Below are 22,292 nucleotides of genomic sequence, written 5' to 3'. Positions count from 1 at the left end.
GGGTGATGTAGAGTGTTTTTTGCAGAGAACCAGAGTCCTCTGATCTCCACATCTCCCAGACGGGTGCCCCATTCCAGGAGTGATGCATCTGTCACTACTGTCAGATCTGATTGGGGAAGGAAGAGGAGCCTCCTGCTGTCCCAAACGCGGTTCATTAGCCACCACTGGAGATCTTTTGCAGTTCCCTCTGAGATCTGGACCATGTCGGAGAGATGTCCATGATGCTGCTCCCACTAGAACTTTAGGTCCTAGAGCAGAGCATGCAAACACCAGTGGGCATGTGTCACAAGTAGGATGCAGGAAGCCATGAGGCCCAGCAGCCTTAGCGTCGTTCTCCCGTAAACCCAGGATAGAGCCTGAAACATCGGTATAATACCCTGGACTCAGTTGGACCATAAGCCAGAAACAGCACAGTGTCCAAAAGTCAGGTGTGAATTTGGCACGTTGATAGTGAACCTCAGCGAGTGCAGGAGGTCTGCCGTAGTCTGGAGGTGGGAGACTACTTCCTGGGATGAGTCTACTTTCAACAGCCTGTCATTGAGATAGGGGAAATCTGGCAGCCCTAAACTCCGCAGATGAGCTGTAATCACTGTCATCACCTTGTTAAACACCCGTGAGGCGCTGTTAAGGCCGAAAGGGAGCATGGCAAACTGAAAGTACGCGTGGTCCACCATGAACTGCAGGTAGCGCCTGTGTGCCCACAGGACGGGAATGTGGAGGAATGCATCCTTCAAATCCAACACCACCATCCAGTCTCCAGTCAGTCTGTCATGAATGGGTGGCATAGGTGGAGCGGTAGCCACAAAGGGGAGTAGCCCTTTCGGACAATCTGGAGAACCCAGTGGTCTGATGTTATTGACCAACAATGGTGCAGGTGATGGGAGTATCCTTCTGCCCACTGGTAGCCGTGATGTTCGAAGGGCAAACTAAAGGGACTTGGAGGCTGAGGTTGCCGGGGGCAGGGGACTGGGTCCACCTCTGACTGTCTGACCCACGAGGTCTGTGGGTACAACGTCCTCAGACATGCAGAGGCTGGGAAGCTTGAGGGCCGTTGTGACCTGAAGGGAAAGAACACAGCTGGTAGCCCCTTCCATAGCCACAAAAGGAGCAAAAGGCAGACTAGGGTCGTCTGGGGACCATGGAAAGGCCCAAGCACCTGGCCATAGTCCTGCTGTTCTTAAAGCGCTTCAGTACTGAGTGTACCTTGTCCCTGAAGAGACGGGAGCAATCAAACAGCATGTCCATAAGTGAAGCACGGACATCCCCTGAAAAGCCAGTTTTCATCCAGGCTTGGCACCACAAGGCCACCGATGAGGAAACCGCTCTGCACAGTGAGTCGGTCATGCCCATCCCACATCTGATTGAGATCTTAGCTGCATCTCTCCCATCTGCCATAGCTGGAGAGAGTATGGCCTGGGCCTCCTCGGGGTCCATGGGCAGCACCTCCGCAACTGAATCCCATAGTGCATGTGAGTAACGGCCCAAAAGGCATGCAGTGTTCACTGAGTGCAGTGCCAGGCTGGTGGAAGAAAACATTTTTTTACCTAAAGTGTTCAGCCTCTTTGATTCTCTATGGGGTGGGGTGATAGGGAATGAGCCAGGGTTCACATAAGAAGTGGAGGCTTGAACCACCAAGCTCTTTGGGGTAGTGTGTTGCGTGAGGAAATTGGGGTTCCCGGGGTGGGGCGATGTCGGCGGGCAATTGTCCTGTTCACAGGAGCCCTGTGCAGGTTTTGGACCAGGTCCCAAACAGGAGATTCTTAAGGGCTTCATTAAAAGGGAAAAGACGTTCTCAGGGTGTCAATTCGGGCTGAAGCACCTCTATCAAAACGTTACTCTTGGCTGCCACTGAGGGCAGATTAAGGTCCAGGACCTCAGTCTCTCTCACCGCTGTAGCAAAAGAGGCTTCCTCCTCCGTAGCCACAGTAGGAGAGGCCATGCCAGTATCTGGAGAGGTGTCCATCCACTGGTGTCCGCCAAGTTCTCACACTAGTTCATGTTGGGGTCTAGGGGCTGGTATTACTCCGGGTCCAGTGGCCAATCCCAATCCTCCCCAAGCCCTACCCTGTAGAAATAGGGCTCAGGCTCCAATCTGGAGGGCAAGGCTCCAGTTGGTGCCAGAGTTGGCGAAGGGAGACACCCCTCTGGGTCCGTGTCGGAGTCGGAAATGAGAATGGGGATGACGGTGGCAAAAACGGCGACATTGTGACAGTCATCAGGGAAGATCAAGGTGGTATGACCAGCGCTGGCCCAGATTCATCCATTTATCCAAGGGGCCACACTGGCACCTGAGGGCAACCCGCCAGCAGGAAGCTAGTAGGGGCCCCTCTTGAACCTGCAGGGCCCAAAGGCATGCCAGCAGGAAAGGGCTGCCCAAATAGGAGAAGCATGGCCTCATTCATTTTGTGAAGTTGGGAAGGGGTAGCTTTGACTCCTGGAAATTCACAGAGACACAGATCTGGCCCAGGCACAGGCTTAACTGCGGAGCCAGGCCTTGAATGGCGATGCTTCCTTGTCTTGTCAGAAAACATCGACAGACATGGTGAAGTCAAAGACCTCTTACTTTTCTTTTTGTGAGACTTCACCAAACACTCTGACAGCTTCAACTGCTACAAAGATCGATAACTTCTCAACCGATCCCGGGACCTGCCTTTCGACTGGGAACAATACCATTGCGGCGATGCACGTCCAGCGGCCAGGAGCTTGAGGGACCTCTCCCTCAAGACCTTGGGGTGCATGGCGCAGTAGTCGACGCAGGTCTTCGTGTCGTGGTCATGCTCAAGGCACCAAAGGCAAACAATGCAGGTACAACACTGTAGGACTTGGCCCTTTTTGGCTAAAGTCCCTAAACGTTTTGCTTTCCCTCTAGACCTTTTTTCTGACATGGTGTTGCCAACTTAGATGCTTTGGGCGCTTTGCCACTGCTAAACAGTGTCAAAGTGCAAGTGCTCCCTGTAAAAAAGTATAATGGTAATTGGTTGTCCATGATTGGTATGTTTGCATTACTAGTAAAGTCCCTAGTAAAGTGCACCATGTGTGCCAGGTCTGGTAATGCAAATGCTACTAGTGGGCCTGCAGCACTATTTGTGCCACCCACACAAGTAGCCTTAAAAAGGGAACTCAGGCCTGCCATTGCAGTGCCTGCGAGCAGTTTGTTAAACTGCCATGTTCTGACAAGTGCGCTTCCTTGCCAGACCTTACCCTTTCCTTTCTATGCACATCAGACACCCCTATGGTAGGTCTAGGGTACCCCCTGGACAGGGTGCAGTGCATCTGAAAGGTAGGACATGTACTAAGGTGTGTATCGTGTCCTGACAGTGAAATAATCTCCATTTTGTTTTTCAGTGTTGAAATGCCATCTTGCCCATAAGACAGAATGGGGAGGCTGTGTAATATGTTTTCCAGCCTATCTTCCCAAAGGCTTAAGATGGAAAGGTGAAGTTTAGTATGCCTAAACTCAGAATGTAATAACACATCTTTTTATGAAGGTGGTTTTTGCATTGTGTTTTTAGAAGCCACTCTTTTAGAAGTGGCTGAGTTTTTGTGCTCTAACATTTCTGTGTGTCTCTGCCTGGCTGTGGAATGACTGTCTGGATTTAAAAGCGATAGGATCTGGGCAATGTCTTGACCCAGTGGAGGAGGTGAGACAGCAACAGGCTGACCTGCATCTGGAGTGTATGGGGAGGAGAAGCCCCTAGAGGTGAAGAGGCCTGGGTTGCTGCTATAAAACAATTGTCCCATCTCCTGCTGAGTGGTTGAGAATCCAGACCCGCACTAATCAAAGGAAGAAGGTGTCACTGGCAGGGAGGCACCCAGAACTGGTTTGAACAGGGGTCAGTGCCCCCTGAAACACAAAGACTTCAAAGCCATTGAGGGGTATAACTATGAAAGCTGAAGCCCCTGAACTTTGGAGAATGGCTTGATAAGACTGGAGCTACTTCATGGAGCTACTTCATGGTCAAGAGGACCTTTGCCAAGGAAGAAACAACTGAAGAGACTGAAGGATAGGACTGACCCTTGCTGTGTGTTCTGGGGCTGGCCTGCAGTTTGCTGTTTTAACCAAGGAAAGGCTAAAGGGACTTTGCTGTGTGCTGTGTCCCCCTGCTTGAAAGGACTTTGCTGAGTGCTGTGTCCTGAAGTAACTTATCCCCAAGGGCCCGAGGTGAGCTGGCTCTCTGTTGTGGAAACACAGGAAAACAAAAGTTTCCATGAGAGTCTCAGCGGCGCTGTGTGTGTGTGCTTGTTGCAGCCTGAGACCCTCTTAAGGCATGCCCTGTGATCGGGGGCACCTGGTGTCCAAGCAAGGATCAGTGACGCGGTGTGCGTGTGCTTTGTGCATCCTGACCCCCTTGTGAGGATTGTCCAGGGATCGTGTGCACCGGAATCCAAGTGAGTCTCATCGACGCTGTGTGCGTGCGCGTTGTGCACCGTAAGACCTTTGTGAGGATTTGCCTTGTTATTGTGTGCACCGGAATCCAAGTGAGTCTCATCGACGATGTGTGCGTTGTGCACCGTGAGACCTTCATGAGGATTTGCCTTGTAATCGTGTGCATGGGAATCCAAGTGAGTCTCATCGAAGCTGTGTGCGGGTGTGTTATGCACCGTGAGACCTTTGTGAAGATTTGCCTTGTTATCGTTTGCAGCAGAGTTAAAGTGAGTCTCAGCGACGCTGTGCGCGTGATCTTCGTGCAGCCTGAGACCTGTGTGTGGAGTGCCCAGTGATCGTTCACCCAAAGCTTAAGGAAGACTCAGCGACGCAGTGTGCGTGCGCTCTGTGGCAGCCTGAGATCTTCGTAACTGTAGAGGCCCGGACTGGCAGCCCTGGAGGAGCTGAGTCGCCAGCCCGAGCCCGCCGCTGCCAATTCACAAAGTTTGCATTGGATGCCAGCCGCTGGACGAGGAGAGGAGATTGAGTCCGTGCCCCCCAGGTAACGTGTGTCGACTTCTGGGGTGGGGCACGGGCTCAGAGGGAGACGCTCTCGGCCTATCTCTCATTCCGGCAGCGCGAGCCTCTGCTTCAGCTCGTATCGCGGCCCGCATTGCCAAGGGAGTGGCAGTACAGGGGCCGGAGTGCAGAGCTGCACTTTTTGATTACATCGTACCCGTGTTGGGGGCAACTGTTGAGAGACTGACTGCAAGTCAGAAGGAGAGGTGGAGAGACCGCCTAAGGCACAGTGATCGGTGCCTGAGTGTACTACGCATTATTCAAATTCTGCATAACGGAGTACCTGATTGTCGTATTACACATTGCATCATTTCTGCATAACGGAGTACCTGATTAGAGTATTATGCATTGCATTATTCCTGAATAACGAACTACCTGATTAGTGTATGACGCATTGCATTTTATCTGCATAATGACATACCTGGTGGTTGTATTATGCATTGCATTATTTTACCTTGCAAAGTGCCAGATTGTTGCGTTACGCATTGCATTCTTTTTACATTGCAGAGTGTCTGATTGCTGCTTTAAGCCTTACAGTATTTTTACATTGCAAACGTGCCTGATTCTAGCATTACGAACTGTATAACATGATATTAGGATTACAGGAGAATGTTTAGAAGTGCTCATTAATACCGCCAGAATTTACAAGGGCTGGCTGGCCTAACAACCGGCCAGGAAGAATATTACAAATACGCATATGTTGGATTCATATCGTGTGGTCTTATCGTATATCTTTTTACATAAACTCGTTTTTATAAAACTTGTGTGGAGTCTATTTGTGGTGTAATCATTGGGTTGCTGTGAGCGTGGTTGCAAATACTTTACACATTTGCCTTGAAGATAAGCCTGGCTGCTCGTGCCAAGCTACCGAGGGGGTGAGCGGGGCTATCTAAGAAAGTGACCTTCCTTTCCCTGATGTTGGAATGCCGGTCCCTACTTGGCCTAAGGTACCTACCTCAGCCAACCAGGGATCCCGGGTCTAACAATCACAAACATCTGTCAGTGGCAGGTGCCGAAGGGCTAAGCCAGCCTTACTAGTTTACATCCCTGCCACTCTAGGAGAAAGCTCAAAAAGACAAAAAGTCGAAAAAGGTCAGTCAAAAATAACGACAGGGGGTAGCTCTCTCCGGATCTGCGCTGACTGGTGTAGAAAGAAAAGAACTGACATTAGCGCGTTGGGGGTGGCGCCTATATAGGCACCACACACATCTCTTCCAGTTTGGACAATGCGACGCGGAGCTGAATGACACCACCTACCGGCACGCAGGGGTACTGCTTACTAAACATTTCCGCAACAAGTCTAATGCCTGGGAATAATTCTAAAGTAAGGAATCTGCAGCTAAAAGTCTATATCAGATATAGAATAAAAAAAATCCTAGCAACTAAAACGGAAAGATTCAATTTTATCATGGACAGGCAAGTATTATCCCACTTAAGGATCAGAGATCGAAATTGACTTCCTGACAGGATATGTGGATTAAACGTTGTATTGTGGTAAGTTCTTAGTTTCAGGAAAAATGGTCTTCATGAGTTGGAGGCATTGAGGAAGAGGTAGCCTTAAGGGGAGGGAGTATCCCCTTCAGACTACCTGCAACAACCACCTGTCCGAGGTGATGTTGCACTAGTGGTGGAAGCGATGGTGTATCCTGCCACCCACTGGACGCTCGTGACCCTGCAGTACCGGACTAGGAAGGTTTTGCGGTGGAGGAGAAGATGGTGGCTTGGGTCGACATCTGGCCTCCTGACCCTCGAGAACGGGATGAACTGCGGCCGTGGCACACTGAGGTTGCTGAACTTGTGAAACTCGCTGGCTGGAATAGGGTTGGCGTGGTTGGAAGCTCATTCCGTAGCCAGGAAAGGAGCGAAAAGCAGACGCAGGCCGGGGTGCAGTATTGAGGGCCAAGGATTTGGCCATAGCCCACGAATCCTTGAAGCACTCAAGCGCCGCATCAGCCTTGTCTCCGAATAGATGTGAGCCATCAAAAGACATGTCCATGAGGTTTGCCTTGACATCCCCCCAAAAGCCAAATGTCCTTAACCCGGACCTGGCGCCTGATGGCCAACGTAGAAGAAATCACTGTGTCCAGCGAGTCCGTCGTGTTCAAGTCACAGCATATGGCGAACTTAGCTGCATCTCTCCCGTCTGATATTGCTTTGGAGAGCAGAATCCAGTCCTCCTCCAAGACCCTAGTCAGCACCTGCGCAACAGGGTATCCCATATAGAATGGGAATAACGGCCAAAAGGCATGCAGTGTTCACCAAACGCAATGCGAGGCTGGCGGAAGAGAACATTTTCTTCCCAAACATCTCCAGCCGTTCGGATTCCCTGCCCGGAGGGGTGGATGGGAACGTGCCACAGGAAGTGGAAGCCTGGACCACCAAGTTTTGAGTGGCGGGGAGGGCAGTGAGGAAAGCTAAGTCGCCCGGTGCAGGGCAATGGCAGCGGACAATCATTCTATTCACAGGAGCCCCTGTGCTGGGTTTGGACCAGGTGCCCAGAAGAACATCCGTTAAGGCCTCGTTAAAAGGCAGCAAGGGTTCCGATGAGAAGACACCAGGCTGCAGGACCTCTGTCAAGACATTGGTCTTGACCGTCACTGTAGGAAGCTGCTTGTCCAGGACCTAAACAGCCCTACACACCACCATAGCAAATGACACACCCTCCTCCGTAGCCAGGTTAGTGAGAGAGCATGCCAGAATCCGGGGAGGTGTCCAGGCCAATGGCATCACCCAACTCCTCATACCAGTCCATGTCCTGGGGCTTCAGATTTCCAAGGGATCCTGCTCCACCTCCCAATCCTCTTCCTTCAACCCTGAACCTTCAGAAAGGGGCTGGTTAGATGGTATGGAGCCGTACGGCTCTGTCGGCGCTTGCCTCGGCATCGGTGGACTCCAGACCGACTCCATATTATCTGGAATGAGGATGATGAGGTGCCATAGGTGGGTGCCGGCAGCACCAAAAACCTAGGCATTGGACGCTGTGCCAGGGAAGGTTTCTGTGGAGGTGCAACTAGCGCCGGTCCGGACCCAGGAACCGGTCCGACCGGAGGCCGTGGCGCCAGAGCTGAAGGCACAGGGTCCACAGGATCTCCTTCAGCTGGGCCTGCGGGGCTAGAAAGTGCGCCGGCAGGGTCAGGCCGGCCATGCACAGCACACATGGAGTCACAAATTTCCTTAAGTTGGGCGGGGGTCGCTCTTGCCCCCAGAAAGGGAGGGAGATTCGGAGCCGACTAAGTTGCCTGCTCCACAGAACAGGGCCTAGAACGCCGAGGCTCCTCCATCTCGCCGCTTCGCGGACATAGCAAAGTCAAAGACTACTTTGAATTCTTGTGCTTCTTGTGGTGCCTCTTACCAGACGACTTCGACGAAGAGGACTTCGAGCCCCAGGAATGATTCTCAGACCTTCCTCTTGACTGAGACTAGGACTGGGAGTGAGATCGACGAGGTGACCTCCCCTGTGAGTGCCGGGCCACAAGCAGCTTCAAGGGATGCTCCCTCAAAGCCTTTGGTGCCATAACCCAGCAATCGGAGCACAACTTAGTGTCGTGGCCGTGCTCCAGGCACCAGAGACACAGGAGGTGGGGGTCTGTTACCGACATGGCACGGGTGACAGGCGCCGCACGGCTTGAACCCTGAAGTCTTCCTACTGGACATTATTAACGCACCAAAAGGAGTCAACACAATTTGAGGAAAAAAACTGTCAAAAAGTGACAGGGGGTAGTTCTCTTCAACAGACCGGCGCTGGCTGACAACAGAGCAATGGAGTGGTAGTTATATTGACGACGCGGATGTCGCGACGACGACGAACACGACGCTTACGTCATGCGGACTCAACAGATGCCACCGGCGCACCGGGGTACTGCTATCTTAAATCTTCCAGATCCAGCCTGACGCCTGGAAGGTCAAAGGAATCTGCAGCTAGATGTCTCTATCAGATGCACTGCATACCTTGTCGACAGCAAAAGCTGTCTATCAGTGGAAGTGTGAAGACAGTGTTCCCAGAAAAGGGCAAACACACATTGACACATTGCAGTAGCAGTCTGTTGGTCTTCCTGTGGGACTTGGCTTTTTTCAACTACAGGCTTCATGTGCGATGTAGTATCTGTGAGTTGTAAAGCGTGCTCGCATCAGCATTTAGCATAATATCTGGAAATAATCTGGGCAAAGGACCTCTCCTGACAAGGGGTCAAGTGGCCCTCCTTTTATACTAAATCTTATCAGAAACTGGAATTTCTGACATACGTTTAGGAATGGCTGACATAGATTATGTGCATCAAGGTATGCATCCCACATGCTTGCGTATGAATTTATAAGGAAGAAGGACGCTGTAGGAAAGTAGGATCTGCTTTCATAGTTACCACCTTTTGCCTGGTGTCAGTATGTTACTTTGCTGGGATTCTGCTAACCAGGACCCCAGCATCTGCGCGATCTCTCTCAAAAATGCTTTGGCAAGTACTTTGATGCCTCAACAATTGGATAGTGGTTTACCCTTATAAGTCCATAGTATTTGGTACTAAGGTACCCAAGGCATCTGTACTCCAGTTGTCTCCCATGGGCTGCAGCATGTATGTGCCACCCATGAGAGTCCACTTAAACTGTGACTACATGCCTGCTATTGCAGCCTTTGTGAGATGGTGGTTGCACCTCTCACGACAGATATACGGTTTCTTATATCTTAGGTTACTACGCTTGAAATCTATAAGTCACCCCTATGGTATGCTCAAATGTCCTGAGGGCAGGGTGCTTGGTTATAAGAGTGAGGGTGCCCCTGCATGAGCAGGACACCCCTAAAAACTGCAGAGTCGATTCTCCAGGCTTTGTAAGTGTGGTCAGCTTATTTTAAGACATATAGTGGACATCAGTCATTATGAAATGTCTTACTAAATAATGGCTGCGCAGAACCTGATCATGTTTGGTATCAAACATGTTGGAATGATACCCCAACACCAATTCTGGTGTGGGAGGTATGATCCCATGTATTTGGGGGCCCCTTTGAAGAGCCCCCTTGCACTCTCGGTTACAGACTTTCAGGGTTTACCAGCAAGCTTGTGCTGCTGTCAACCACAGACACCGTTCTGCCCTCCAGCTGCTTAGCTGAGCTCGAGCAGGGGAATGTAGAGCAAAATGTGACCACCTCCCAGACAGGACTCACTGTATTAAGCTAGGGTGGAGCGCTTTTCAGCACCACCAGACATTGAAGGGCACATTTGGTGTCCTCCTTGCATACTCCAGTTGAAACCAGTTCAGGGAGCCCTAGGCTCCCACACTGGCGCGAAACTGGACAAAGGACATGGGAGAATCCTCCCCACTGTCCAGCCCCTCCTCAGGGAGGGGCCCCTGGATCGTCCCAACCATTTCCTAAGGGTAATTAAGGGCTTATCTGTGGGTGGGTCCCTACATTTGTCGTGGGACAAGATTCAGGCCACATACCACTTCAACTTCAACCGGCTGGACACACTGGACTTCACTTTGGGAACCGAGACTGCACAGGGGAAGATTCCTGCTGCTTCTGGTCTTGTTGTCCTGCTGGTCTTCTGCAACATCTGTGCCTGTGCTTCTTGTAGCTTCTTCACCAGGCCCGTGGACATCCAAGACACTCGATGGAATCTCGCTTGGAGTGAAGGAGTCACTCCCCTGCATCTACAGGCACCACAACGCAGCTGACCGGTCTGCTGATCCTGGGCTCCCACGGACTCCGAAAGACTCAGCAACACAAGTGGTGGTTCTGCAATTCCCTCAAGGCCTGCACAGTCTGCATACCGAATTTGAGGCCAGTAACCCTTGTAGGGATTGCTGGAATCGAACCCCTGTGCACCGTATCGACTTGCCGTTGCCAAGGCTTGTTGACCTCCTCCTCCAGAGATCTTCAGGCTCCAAGAAGCTCCAACCTCAAGCAACTCCTACAGCCAAGATCTTTGCCCTCATCACTTCCTCTGCACAGTGGGTCTTCTTCATTAGGGAGCTGTTCAAGGTGCTCTTCCGACTCCTGTGCCTTTGGCCTGTGGGTCTTCTTTGGTTTTAGTGAACTCCTCTACTTGCTCGGGCCTGCTCTGACTTACCTGCTCATGGTGAGTCACTTGGACCTTGCTGGTCCCGACACTGCACCTTTTTCACCGACTCCATTGTTTGTTGCTGCCAAGGCTTGTTGGTACCCCTGCCAGACACTGGCCCCCTGGCTGTCTAAATCCGACGTGGGATAGCTCGTAAACAGCTCCTGGTCTTCCACAGCGTCGCCTGGTCCCCAGAGCTGCAACTTGAAGGGCACCGTCAACCACTCTTGCATCCCCGACATTGGTGGGCATTCGTCTTCCGTGCCTCCTGATCACTCCTGAGTGGCATAGGCACTGAGCAGAACGATCAGCTACATTGCGCTGCCTGCAGATGCAGGGGAGTGACTTCTTCACTCGAAGGGAGATTCCTTTGGGCGTCTTGGATGTCCACAGGCCTGGTGAAGAACCTGTATTGAGCATCGGCACAGATGTTGCAGAAGACCTGCAGGACGAGACCAGGAGCAGCAGGAATCATCCCCGGTGCACTCTCGGTTCCCAAAGCAAAGTCCAGCGAAGGTCAGTGTGTCCCCACGGTCGAAGTTAAAGTGGTATGTGATCTAAATCTTGTTCCATGACGGATCGAGGGACCCACCCACAGGTAAGCCCTTAAGTATCCTTATGAAAGGGTCTAGACGATTCAGGGGGTCCCCCCCAGAGGAAGTGCTGGACAGTGGGGAGCATACACCCTTGGCCTTTGTCCAATTTCACACATGGCTCCCTGAACTAGTTTGAACTGGAGTATGAAAGGAGGGCACCAAATGTGCCCTTCAAGAAGTCTCAGTGGCACTGGCAAGCGTCCCACCCTGCCCCAATACACTAAACCCTGCCTGGGAGGTGGTCACAACTCCCTGTGACAGGATATCTATTGTTCTGCCTTCCCCTGCTTGAGCTTGGCTCAGCAGCAAGAGGGCAGAAACATGCCTCTGGTCGGCAGCAGCCCCAGCTAGCTGTCCGGTTCTGGAAGACTGGTACCGGGAGCACGGAGGGCCTCCCGATGGAGCTTTACAGTGCATGTAATCATACCTTTAAACATGCCAGGGTTCGTTACAGCCAGTTTAGAGATGGCCATCGCGTAATGACGCACGGACCCTCTATATGTTATAATGGGTGATGCACTTACAACCCGGGAGAATGGACTCACAAGGTTGTAGGGGTACCCGCGCATGCAAGGGCACCCTCACACTTAGGACCCAGCACCCTGCCTTCAGAATTGAAAGGCCTGCCTTACGGGCGACTTATAGGTTGTAAGTGTAGTGACCTAAGATATAGGGAAACCTATATCTGTTGTAAGTGCTAGCACCAGCTTACACAGGCTGCAATGGCAGGCTTGGAGTCACAATTTAAGTGGTCTCTCATGGGTGGCATATTACATGCTGCAGCCCATGGGAGACCCCTGGGGTACCTATGCCATGGGTACCTTCATACCTTCATACCGTATGCTAGGGTCTAAAAAGGGTACACCAGTAGCCAATCTGGAGTATACCTAGGTAGGTACTCACCATGTACAATTTAGGGAAGATGCACAGAGACTGGGGTCCTGATTAGCAGGATCCCAGTCAGACTAGTCAGAAAAACATAATGACACCAGCAAAAAGTGGGGGTGTCCAGGAAAGGAGATCATACTTTCCTACACAGTATCTCCCTTAGAGAGGTGGAGCCACGCCCCTGCATCCTCAGGCACTGACCACACGTCTGGTACTCTATTTTGGTGACCAATGGGTCCACAGTGGGGGCATTTTGCCAGAAGGAGATCACCGTGGTTCTAGGAGGTCAGCCCTGTCCCTCCAGTGAGCTTCAAGACGCTAGACCCTCCAAGAGTCTCACAGCACCAATACCGTGAGTACAGGAGCATATGCCACAACCAAGGCTTGTGTACAGCCTGGACACCACTGATGCCAAAGTCGACCTACCGATGAGGGTCTTCAGGATCAATGAGGCCTACACCGAGAATGGCCCTGATGTTTTGTTTTCTTTCCATCTCTAGGTCACCCAAGTAAAATAACCGCCTCCAATGCAAGCGACCCGCCTGACAAAACACCTATGCACCTGTGCTCCACAGTCTGAGTTGACATAAACCAATGGTGTCACCTTGCCCCAAAGCCACTCAAGAGCCAAGTCCCCCCCTTTGGGTTCTGCCGGACTTGTCTCCAAGTCCCCCCTTGCAGCATTATTTTTACAGGTAACCTGGCACTGACTAACCCATATGCGCTTGAGGGTAACAACAAGACTAGGACCTCTGCACCCAGACTTACTATGGCAGGTAAACCCGAATTTCTGGTGGTTTCATGGACCTTGGACCCTAAGCACCTTAAGTCTCAAAAGGCAAACTCAAGAAATGCTCGCAAGTGTATGTATGCAGTGTATGTTTCTTCCATAGGATAACATTACCGTGTTTGATGCTCATGCCTCTAATACCATTATTTGATCATTTTGGGCAAGAAGGGTCAATGAGGCTAGAAACGGATACTGTGCTAAATGACAGTAACCCCAAAACTACTCCCATTCCATGTGAACTAGAACCAGCCCAGGAGTCTGTGGTGAGGATAGCTTCATGGAATGTTGCAGGACTGGCCAATCTTTTGCCGGATGCCCAATGGGAAAAATTTATAGACATCTATGATGTATGCCTATTTCAAGAGACTTGGTGTCTCGCACCATTTCACAGAAGTGGGTATACATCTTTTTGTCTTTTTGTGTTAATGCTAGTAAAAGCACAAAAGGAAGACCCTCAGGAGGATTGGGTATCTGGTTAAGACTTTGTTGCGATGTACTATTACCACTCTGCCGTGTAGCTCAAAGGATATCCTCGCCCTTAGACTTTTGTTTCCCTCAGGTTTGTCTAGAATACTAATTAATGTTTATAATAGGATAGAGGGTAGGAATAATGAAACACAAACTATCTACCAACTTGAGCAACAGCTCTTGACCTTGAGACCAAGAGATTTAATATTGATGGCGGGAAATTTCAACACAACTTTCGAGCCAATAGCGGCTGCCCCCCACGATTTAACCACTGACCTGGACAACAAATGGGGTATACCTAATTTAGATTTGTCCACCGTAAGATGGACACCTAAAGCAGGCCAGCTTTTGACACTCACCCTTGAGTATGATCTTAGAGCCACTAATGGTAGGTGCACCTCAGACCGCCAAGACAAGTCTACCTTTAACAGACCAGGTAATTGCAGCAGAATTGACTACTTTTTAGCCCAAGTTGAGCTATGGCCTGCTGTCGTGGACATGGAGTTGATCGACCGCTTGGATAGTGATTACAATGTTCTCAGTCTATTACTTAGGATCAAGGAAACATCATATCTTGAGAATAGGGCATATAGTGATATTGGTGAACTTCAGCCTGCAAACAACCTGGGAACCATCAAATAGGATTGGGTAGTTGAAAATCCTGCGCTATTGACCATTATTAAAGGATTTGCTAAGGCTGATTTTGACCTCTTATCAATACTCCCCACCGCAATGAGAAATGAAAAAATGTCACATACACATGAGAAGATAGGGGCGATAACTAGAGATGTCCTGGCTAAAAATAGACACAAAAAGAATCTCTGCCCCTAAACTGAATCCTGCAATAATATTGCCTGTAGAGTGGCAAAAGGCGAGCTTCTGGACGCTATTACATCTAAATCACAGGTCCAGATTACAAAATACAGGGCTCGCCATAGTGCGGTACTGAAAAATGCAAAAAAGGAGTGGAAAGAATCAGTATGGTCAGATTTGCATGATGCTTTGGTAAATAGGGACACCAGGGACTTTTGGAAAAGTGTAGTTATTATGTCTAGGGGCAAGAAACCTAAATTCAACTTTTGTATTCAGCCAGAGGAGTGGGTTGCACACTTCAGCCACCTTTATACAGATAACTCCAGGATGCTTAATGATAAAGAGACTGCAGTTGTGAGGGGGGAACAATGTGAGTCTAATGATCTCCAATTTACACTCAGTGAGACAGAACCAGCAATTAGCTCCAGTATTTCTGGCCGCACCCCAGGACCTGATAGGATACCTAGTGACCTATACAAAGAAGATCTTAAAGTATGGGGACAATGCATCTACTTACTCTCCAATAGTATTCTCTCAGGCATGGATATACCTCATTCATAGAAGTTGGCAGAAATCGTGACTATTTTTAAGAAGGGGGATCATGCCCTACCAGGGAACTATAGGCCTATTAGCCTTATCGACTCATTACAAAAACATTTCTGTAAACAGGTCCTTATCCGCCTTCAGGAGTGGATTAGAGAGGGGAATATTATTTCAGAGTGGCAGGCTGGCTTTAGGGAACATGTAAGCACACTGGACCAACTTTTTCGTTTTATGTGCATTTTCTGGAGGGAAGTCACTATCTGCAAGGGCATAATATATGTTGCCTTTGGGGATTTACGTGCCGCTTTTGATACGGTACCAAGAGCAAAACTGTGGGAAGTCTTAGAAATATGGGAGTGCCAACCCCTCTCTTTAACATTCTGATAAGACTTCATGCTAACACTCAGGCACAAGTAAGGTGGGATGAAAATGGGGCCCTAACAGAAGTGATTCACATTCATAGGGAAGTTAGGCAGGGGTGTGTATTGGTGCCCACCCTGTTTACCCTGTTTATCAACGATGTCATTGGATGTTTGAGCAGGGATGGTTGTGATGCTCCAAAAATAGGAGGGCAATGGGCCCCTGCTCTCCTTTTCGCGGAAGATACGCTGCTCATATCCAAGACAGCGCAGGGGCTCCAGCAGCTGCTGGATGATTTCCAGGAATTTGTTGGGGACGGGGGGCTGGAGCTAAATAGCTCCAAAACAAAATGTATGCTCTTTACATCCAACCTGAAGACCAAATGTAGGAAACAATTGTATGTGAGCAGTGAATTACTAGAATTAGTGAAAGAGTTTTACTACCTGGGTATCAAACTCACTCAGAATATGAGTTGGGTCCCACAATTGGCTAAAGCACAGTTAACCCAGACATATCCAACGGCAAGCATTCCAAAAGAGAACTATATCTAGAAAGCTGGCATCAGCATTAGAAATTTACAACACTAAAGCCCTAGGCACGACCCTATATGGTGCAGAGCCCTGGGGTTGTTACAACTGCAATAACTTCCTAATCACTGACCATAAGTTTTTTAGATCTTTAGTGAACCTTCCAGTGTCTACTCCTAGATCTTGGTCAGAAGAGGGTGTCACACAAAATTGGTCTGCGTATACTTATTTTCTGGCACCGGTTGTGGACCACTGAAGCTCTTGCCCCTTATAGTGTGGGGCTTCGGGAGTTAATAACAGTATCCTGTGTGGACAGGATCCCCTGGAATGGTCACAGTCAAGAATTTGTTGGGTAAGTTAGGACTGGCTGCCAAATGGAGTGACCCAGAAACTTTGAGTCAGACACATAAATCTAGTCTTAAAGCTGTGTATTGGGATTTTATCGAAACTGACCTGATTATGAATTGCAAGGGATCACTTTCGATTGATTTCATGAATTCTAAATAGACTGTGCTATTTGAGCCCACACTGGATGAAATCGAACCTCCTCTAGCGAGGAAATTGTACCTACAGTTTAGGTATGGTTGTCTACCCTTTAATCACTTCAGAAGAAATTGGAGTAAAGTAGGGAAGAGTGTTGAAGAATGTTGCCCCTGCTGTCAAGGGATCACTGAGTCACCTGAACATGTTCTATTTTTCTGCCCGCTATACTCCCGATCCCGACTTAAATGGATTGCCCCCCTCTGTAGAAATCTGGGAGTAAGGAGACACAAGGAGGCATATAGAATAATGAAGACAAACACAATGCGTATGATTGTATTTTGTTAGGAAAGTTTTTAATGGCTGCATAGATCAGGCGTACTAAGTAGTCCTCTGAAAGTTTCAAGGGTGTAGCTCTTATGTAGTAGCACACAGATGTTTTAATTTGTAATACTTTTACAAATGTAGTTTTAGCATATACAACCGTTTCTCTTAGGCAAATCGATGAAGTTTGTAACTGTAAATACTGATGTAATTCTTACAATTATGCTGCTACTATATGCACAAACACCAATGCACTTTGACTGAACTGTCTTGCTGTGATTGTAAATAGGCTGTGACTGTTTATTTATATTGAAATGTCTCATTTGTATTGTGTGTTTGTAATTGTCTTCTTTTATGGTGTACTGCTATGATCTGCAAAGATCAAAATAAAGTCTTTTGATTGATTGATATTTGAGCATTTTACTATTTTACTGTAGACATCCTATCTCTAAAAGTAATTACCTGATTCCTAGGATCTTGGTGTCTACAATTAAATAAAAATCTGTGTTATTTTTCTAAATTGATCTCGGATTTCTTTATGAGTGTTTGTCTCATTTATTGACTCAGTGTGTACAAAACATGCTCAACACTCCCCTCTGATAAGCCTAAACTGTTCGACCACACTACCACAAATAGAGCACTTGGGGCTTAATAAATTAAGCCCCTGTAAACCAATAAGGGTCGTCTGGACTTTTTGCATAGTGTACCTCTACATTGGTACACTACATAAAATGCCATCTTCCTACAGTGGTTATGTGCACATGCCAATATCTGTCGCTGCAAATTGAGGTATTTTGCATACTTATTGGCATAGACTGTGTTTTGCTGAGTTGCCAATATATTGTTTCTCATACCGTAGTTTGTTCGTGCGTTTAGTTGATTTGTTACTGGATGTTGTAGGTTCACCAATGCCCATATTTAGTGTTGTGTGGAAGAGCATAATATTCAGTGCTTTGTAAATATAGGTATGTGTATAGTTTTGTGCATCAACCAAATGTACAGAAATGTTATGTGAGTTAACTATTTCCCTTCACTGCACATGGATCTGTACTCAATCCACAGAGGCACACTTAGGACCTGCTCTGAGTGGTGGCACAACTGACCTTGCAATTGCTTCTTTCAATCTGATCCATATTACACTTTCCTCGATCAAAATGATGTTTTTTATTGTTGGCAGAAGCTTTCTGGTTGGAACATTCATCATTATACAGGTATGCCAGCACACAACATTGGAAGCCCCTAGATGTGTTTAGTATGAAATTCAGCGTTTATCAGGACATTTGTGAAGATTTCAAGATGGGAAACATCCTTTAACATGCAGTCTTTACCGCCCAATGCCTTTAAGGTAAGGTTATGGTTACAGTTTAGAGGAGGGTAAGGGTATAGGGTGGTGAGGGTGTTTTTAGGGTTTAGGCAGGTATAAGGGTGGTAAGATTATTTTTAGGGTGTAGAGGTGGGAAGGGGTATTGGGTGGTATGGGTACTTTTAGGGGTTAGGAGTGGGTAGCAGCATAGGGTGATAAGGGTATTTTTAGGGTTTAGCAGTGGGTAGGGGTATAGGGTGGTAAATGTAATTTTAGAAAAAGAGGGTATCAGGAGGTGTCCCCCCCAATAAAAAAATAATCACACACACACACTCTCTCTCTCTCTCTCTCTCTCTCTCTCTCTCTCTCTCTCTCTCTCTCTCTCTCTCTCTCTCTCTCTCTCTCTCATATAGTTAGAGGTTTAATTTACCATAACAATACTTACCTTGCATGGTAAATGCATGTGTTTAAAGTCATACGTTCCTTCAAGATTGTTAAACTGTTGAAATGTCATAGCTTGTAGGTTACGAGGAATTTTCCACATTGACCCGGAATGCTAGTAGAGTGAGATAGTTTGTAACCCTGTTTTTCAGTCAATAGAGTACCACTGCTACCAACTCATATTTCTTTGATGAAAACAAATAAAATCAAACTATTAACTTTTTTCAATGATTCATAGACACTTACTCACAATTTCCACCATTAAATGATTACGGCAATATTTGCACAGTAAAGCATACTTACCAGTAAGACAAAGAAGACAAAGAATACATATGATATAAAATAAATAGGTCCAAGGATTCGGTTGGCATGTTCAATTGATGCAAAGGAAAAATCTCCAAGAATAATGCGAAATTGTGTATAACTGTGAAGAAAATAAGAACATCAGCAATGCAGGTACAAAACTATTTATAATATGTAAAATTAACATCTTCCAAACTTACAATATCGTTACCGAAAACGATTCCTCAGAGAAACATGTCCTACCTGGGCCCCGGAATACAAATCGAAAAAACAGTGCCTTGTGTTGACAGACTACAAGTAGTGGCTGAACATATTCCCAATATACGTACTTTTCTCAACAGAGTTGCTGTAGCAGAGCTTGCACTTTAGGTCTACCAAGTACAATTATGTTTCCTAACTGGTAGCACAGTAAGATACAAGAAAATATTCACCTGTAGAGAGATAATTTCATGAAGCCTATGTTTGTTCCAAGGGGACATATTTTAAAAATATTCAGATTATCTTAATGTATTTTGTGCTCTCTTCACATGTTATGTTATGCTACTGAGTGTACACCAAACAGTTTCATGGCGCTAGATAGGGAACAAGTAGATGAGATAATAATCATATGCTTGTCTAAATAACCAGGTGTTTAATGATTGCCTGAATTCTGGGTAGCAAGATGTTTACTAAAGGGGAAAGGAGTTCCAGAGTTTGGGGGAAATAACTGAAAATCTGGCGCCACCCAATTTCTTCTTCTTTAAATTTGAAACTGATAAGAAGTTCAAGTAGGCAGATCGTAGTGGGCGTTTAGGGGTGTACTTCAGGACTCCAGAATTGATGAAGAGGGGCGTTTAACTGTGAAATGATTTTAAAATGGTGCAGCCTACTTTAAAGATTGTTCCTCGTTCTACAGGCAGCCAGTGGAGGTCGTTTATCAGGGGGGTGATGTGGCAACAGTTGGGTTTTTTGTAAATTAGACGAGCTGCCTGGTTCTGGACAATTTGAGGTCTTTTAATGAGGCCTTTAGGTGAGCCAACGTAAAGAGAGTTGGCGTTATCAATCCGTGAGAGGACAAGGGCAATGACGGCCTCAAAGATGAGAAATTTGGTGATTTTTATTACTCTGTGGAGCAGTAAGAAGGAAGAAAAGATTAGAGACGATTTTGGCTTCATGGAGAGATCGATGTCGATGGTTATCCGAAGACTTTTTACAGCTTTATATGGGGTAGGGTGATCTCTCAACTCGGGTAGTTACAATGAGTCAGTCCAGTATTCAAGCTTATTTTTTGTGATGATGACTTCAGCTTTTTCTGCGTTTTATGTCAAATGGCTGCTGTTCATCCAATCTCAAATTAACAGTATTGTGGATGAAAATGCTCTTTATATTCGGGAACATTATCTAGTTCGGAGAAACTGCATGCTGTCTGCATAATTATTAATCTTACAGCTCATTCGTTTTAGCCTGATGTATACGTTGAAGTGGTGGGGGTATAAGGAGGATCCTTGGGGGACTCTGCAATCTAGATGGGCCTGAGAAGAGGTGAATGGAACTAGACGAAAGGACTGGAATCGGTCTTCAAAAAAGAAGGTAATCCATTCAAGTGCCAGGCCCGCAGCCCTGACACAGTCTACCAGGAGTTTGTGGTCAACTGTGTCAAAAGCCGCAGATAAATCTAGGAGCATCAGAGCTTGGGTGTCGTTGTTGTTGCCTTCTTCTCGTATGTTCTCTATCACAGAGAGGATGACTACTTCGGTGGAATGGGGCGGGCAGTAGCCGGCTTGGCAAAAGTCCAGAAATTCAGACGCCTCTATGAAGGTGCAAAGGTTGTGTGCTAGATGTACCTCTAGTACTTTTGAAAAGTAAGGTAGGAGGGTAATTGGGCTGTAGTTTTTTAAGGTGAGGGGGGTCTTCATCTTATTTTTTCTCGAGAGGTACCGGGTACTTTTCCAGAATTGAGGGAATGGTTGAGATGGGACAAGATTGGATCTGGAATAACAGAGAGAGCTGTTTTTAATCTTTTAGTGGGGCAAGGGTCGTTTGGAGAGCATGAATTTACTTCTATTGGTAGGTCCTCAAGGCAATCCTTACTGATTTCTCGAAATGAGGATAGAGTAGCAGGGTTCATATCATCCAGAATATTCTGGTTAGATAGAAAACTAGCGGGGATGTTTGCTTTAATGGTCTTGATTTTATCTATGAAGGAGATATTAAGTGCATCACAAAGAGTCTGGGAAGGGGTGATGGGTAATGTCACTCGTCAGGGCTGGAGAGTTTTGAAATTATTCCAAATATCTCCTTTGATTTGTTCGAGAATAAGATAATTCTATTTGTAAAGAAAGTAGATTTAGCTTGCTGAATGTGCACTTTATATTGTTTAAGGTGTTGTAGATAGAGTTTCTTAGCCTCTGTATTATAGTTTTTCCACCATTTACATTCATGACTACGTTGGTCTAATTTTTCAAGTTTTAGTTCCTCTGCAAACCATTTGAAGGCATCATGACGTCTACACTGTTTTATTCTACATAGGGGTGCATAAGTGTGCATCTGTGTTGGCCGATTTCATTGTCTTGATCAGGTGTGGAAAATGTTAAGGAGCTGCAAAAGGAGTTTAACCCTTTCAGTGCTCATTACGGAGCCGTTCAGCCATGAGCCACGTTGGGTGTGTGCTCATGACGGAACCACTCCGTCATTGCACCCACCCATGGGGTAAGCGCTGGCGCTCCCCCCATGGGCAGCCCAACATCGTGCCACAAAGGGGGATGGCAGCAGAAGAGCTTCAGCTGCCACCTCCCCTCGGCGATCCTGTGAAGTCAGCGCGCGCCGATGTCATCAGGAAGCGCTGGACGCCTGGAAACCATTTGTTTCCAGGCGTCGAGGGAGGCTGGGTAAGTTGTCTCTGCTCAGATCTGTTAGTATTGAGGCATTGGGGGAAAGGAAAGAGGGTTTCCTCTCCCCTGATGTCTCAATGCAGGGCATTCCTGCTGCACGATCGCGCACAGTGTCGCGATCGTGCAGCAGGAATGCCCCCTCTAGACACCAGGGATGTCTTTTATCATGAAAGGAAGAGACCCCTTGGGCAAGGGTCGCTTCCTTCAGGGAATAATTCATTTGAAGACTTTTCTGTCCCCCGGGAACAGATCGCCAGATTTTTTTGGTGTTTCTGGCCACTAGAGCCAGGGGCCTTATTTTAAAAAAAAGTATATTCTGCCCTTTTTTGGGCCTTTCTGTCCCCAGGGGTGGCAGAAACCCCCACTAGACACCAGGGATTTTTTAAAAATTGAATTGGAAGCGACCCCCTGGGAAAGGGTCGCTTCCTTAGGGGGATAATTATTTTGAAGACTTTTCTGCACCCCCCCCCCCCCCCCCCCGGAGACAGATCGCCTGCATTTTCTGGCATTTCTGGCGCGGGGGGGGGCAGAAAAGCCCACTAGACCCAGAGATATTTTAAAAATTAAAATGGAAGCGACACCTTGGGCATG

General features: G+C 47.7%; 1 protein-coding gene across 1 annotated transcript in view; it reads right to left on the bottom strand.

Annotated features, from left to right (window-relative positions):
- The window catches only part of PKD2L2 (polycystin 2 like 2, transient receptor potential cation channel), a 1,478,337-nt gene that overhangs the window by 490,994 nt on the left and 965,051 nt on the right, over window positions 1-22,292 (bottom strand). Inside the window, exon 9 of the mRNA XM_085615012.1 lies at window positions 18,832-18,952. Within this exon, the coding sequence (XP_085471138.1) occupies window positions 18,832-18,952 (121 nt within the window). The remainder of the gene's footprint in view (window positions 1-18,831; window positions 18,953-22,292) is intronic.

This window comes from Triturus cristatus, chromosome 7 (assembly GCF_964204655.1).
Source record: "Triturus cristatus chromosome 7, aTriCri1.1, whole genome shotgun sequence".
In the NCBI taxonomy this organism is placed as follows: Eukaryota; Metazoa; Chordata; class Amphibia; order Caudata; family Salamandridae; genus Triturus; species Triturus cristatus.
The sequence above is the reverse complement of the archived record's forward strand: the minus strand, read 5'-3'. Positions and strand labels throughout refer to the sequence as shown.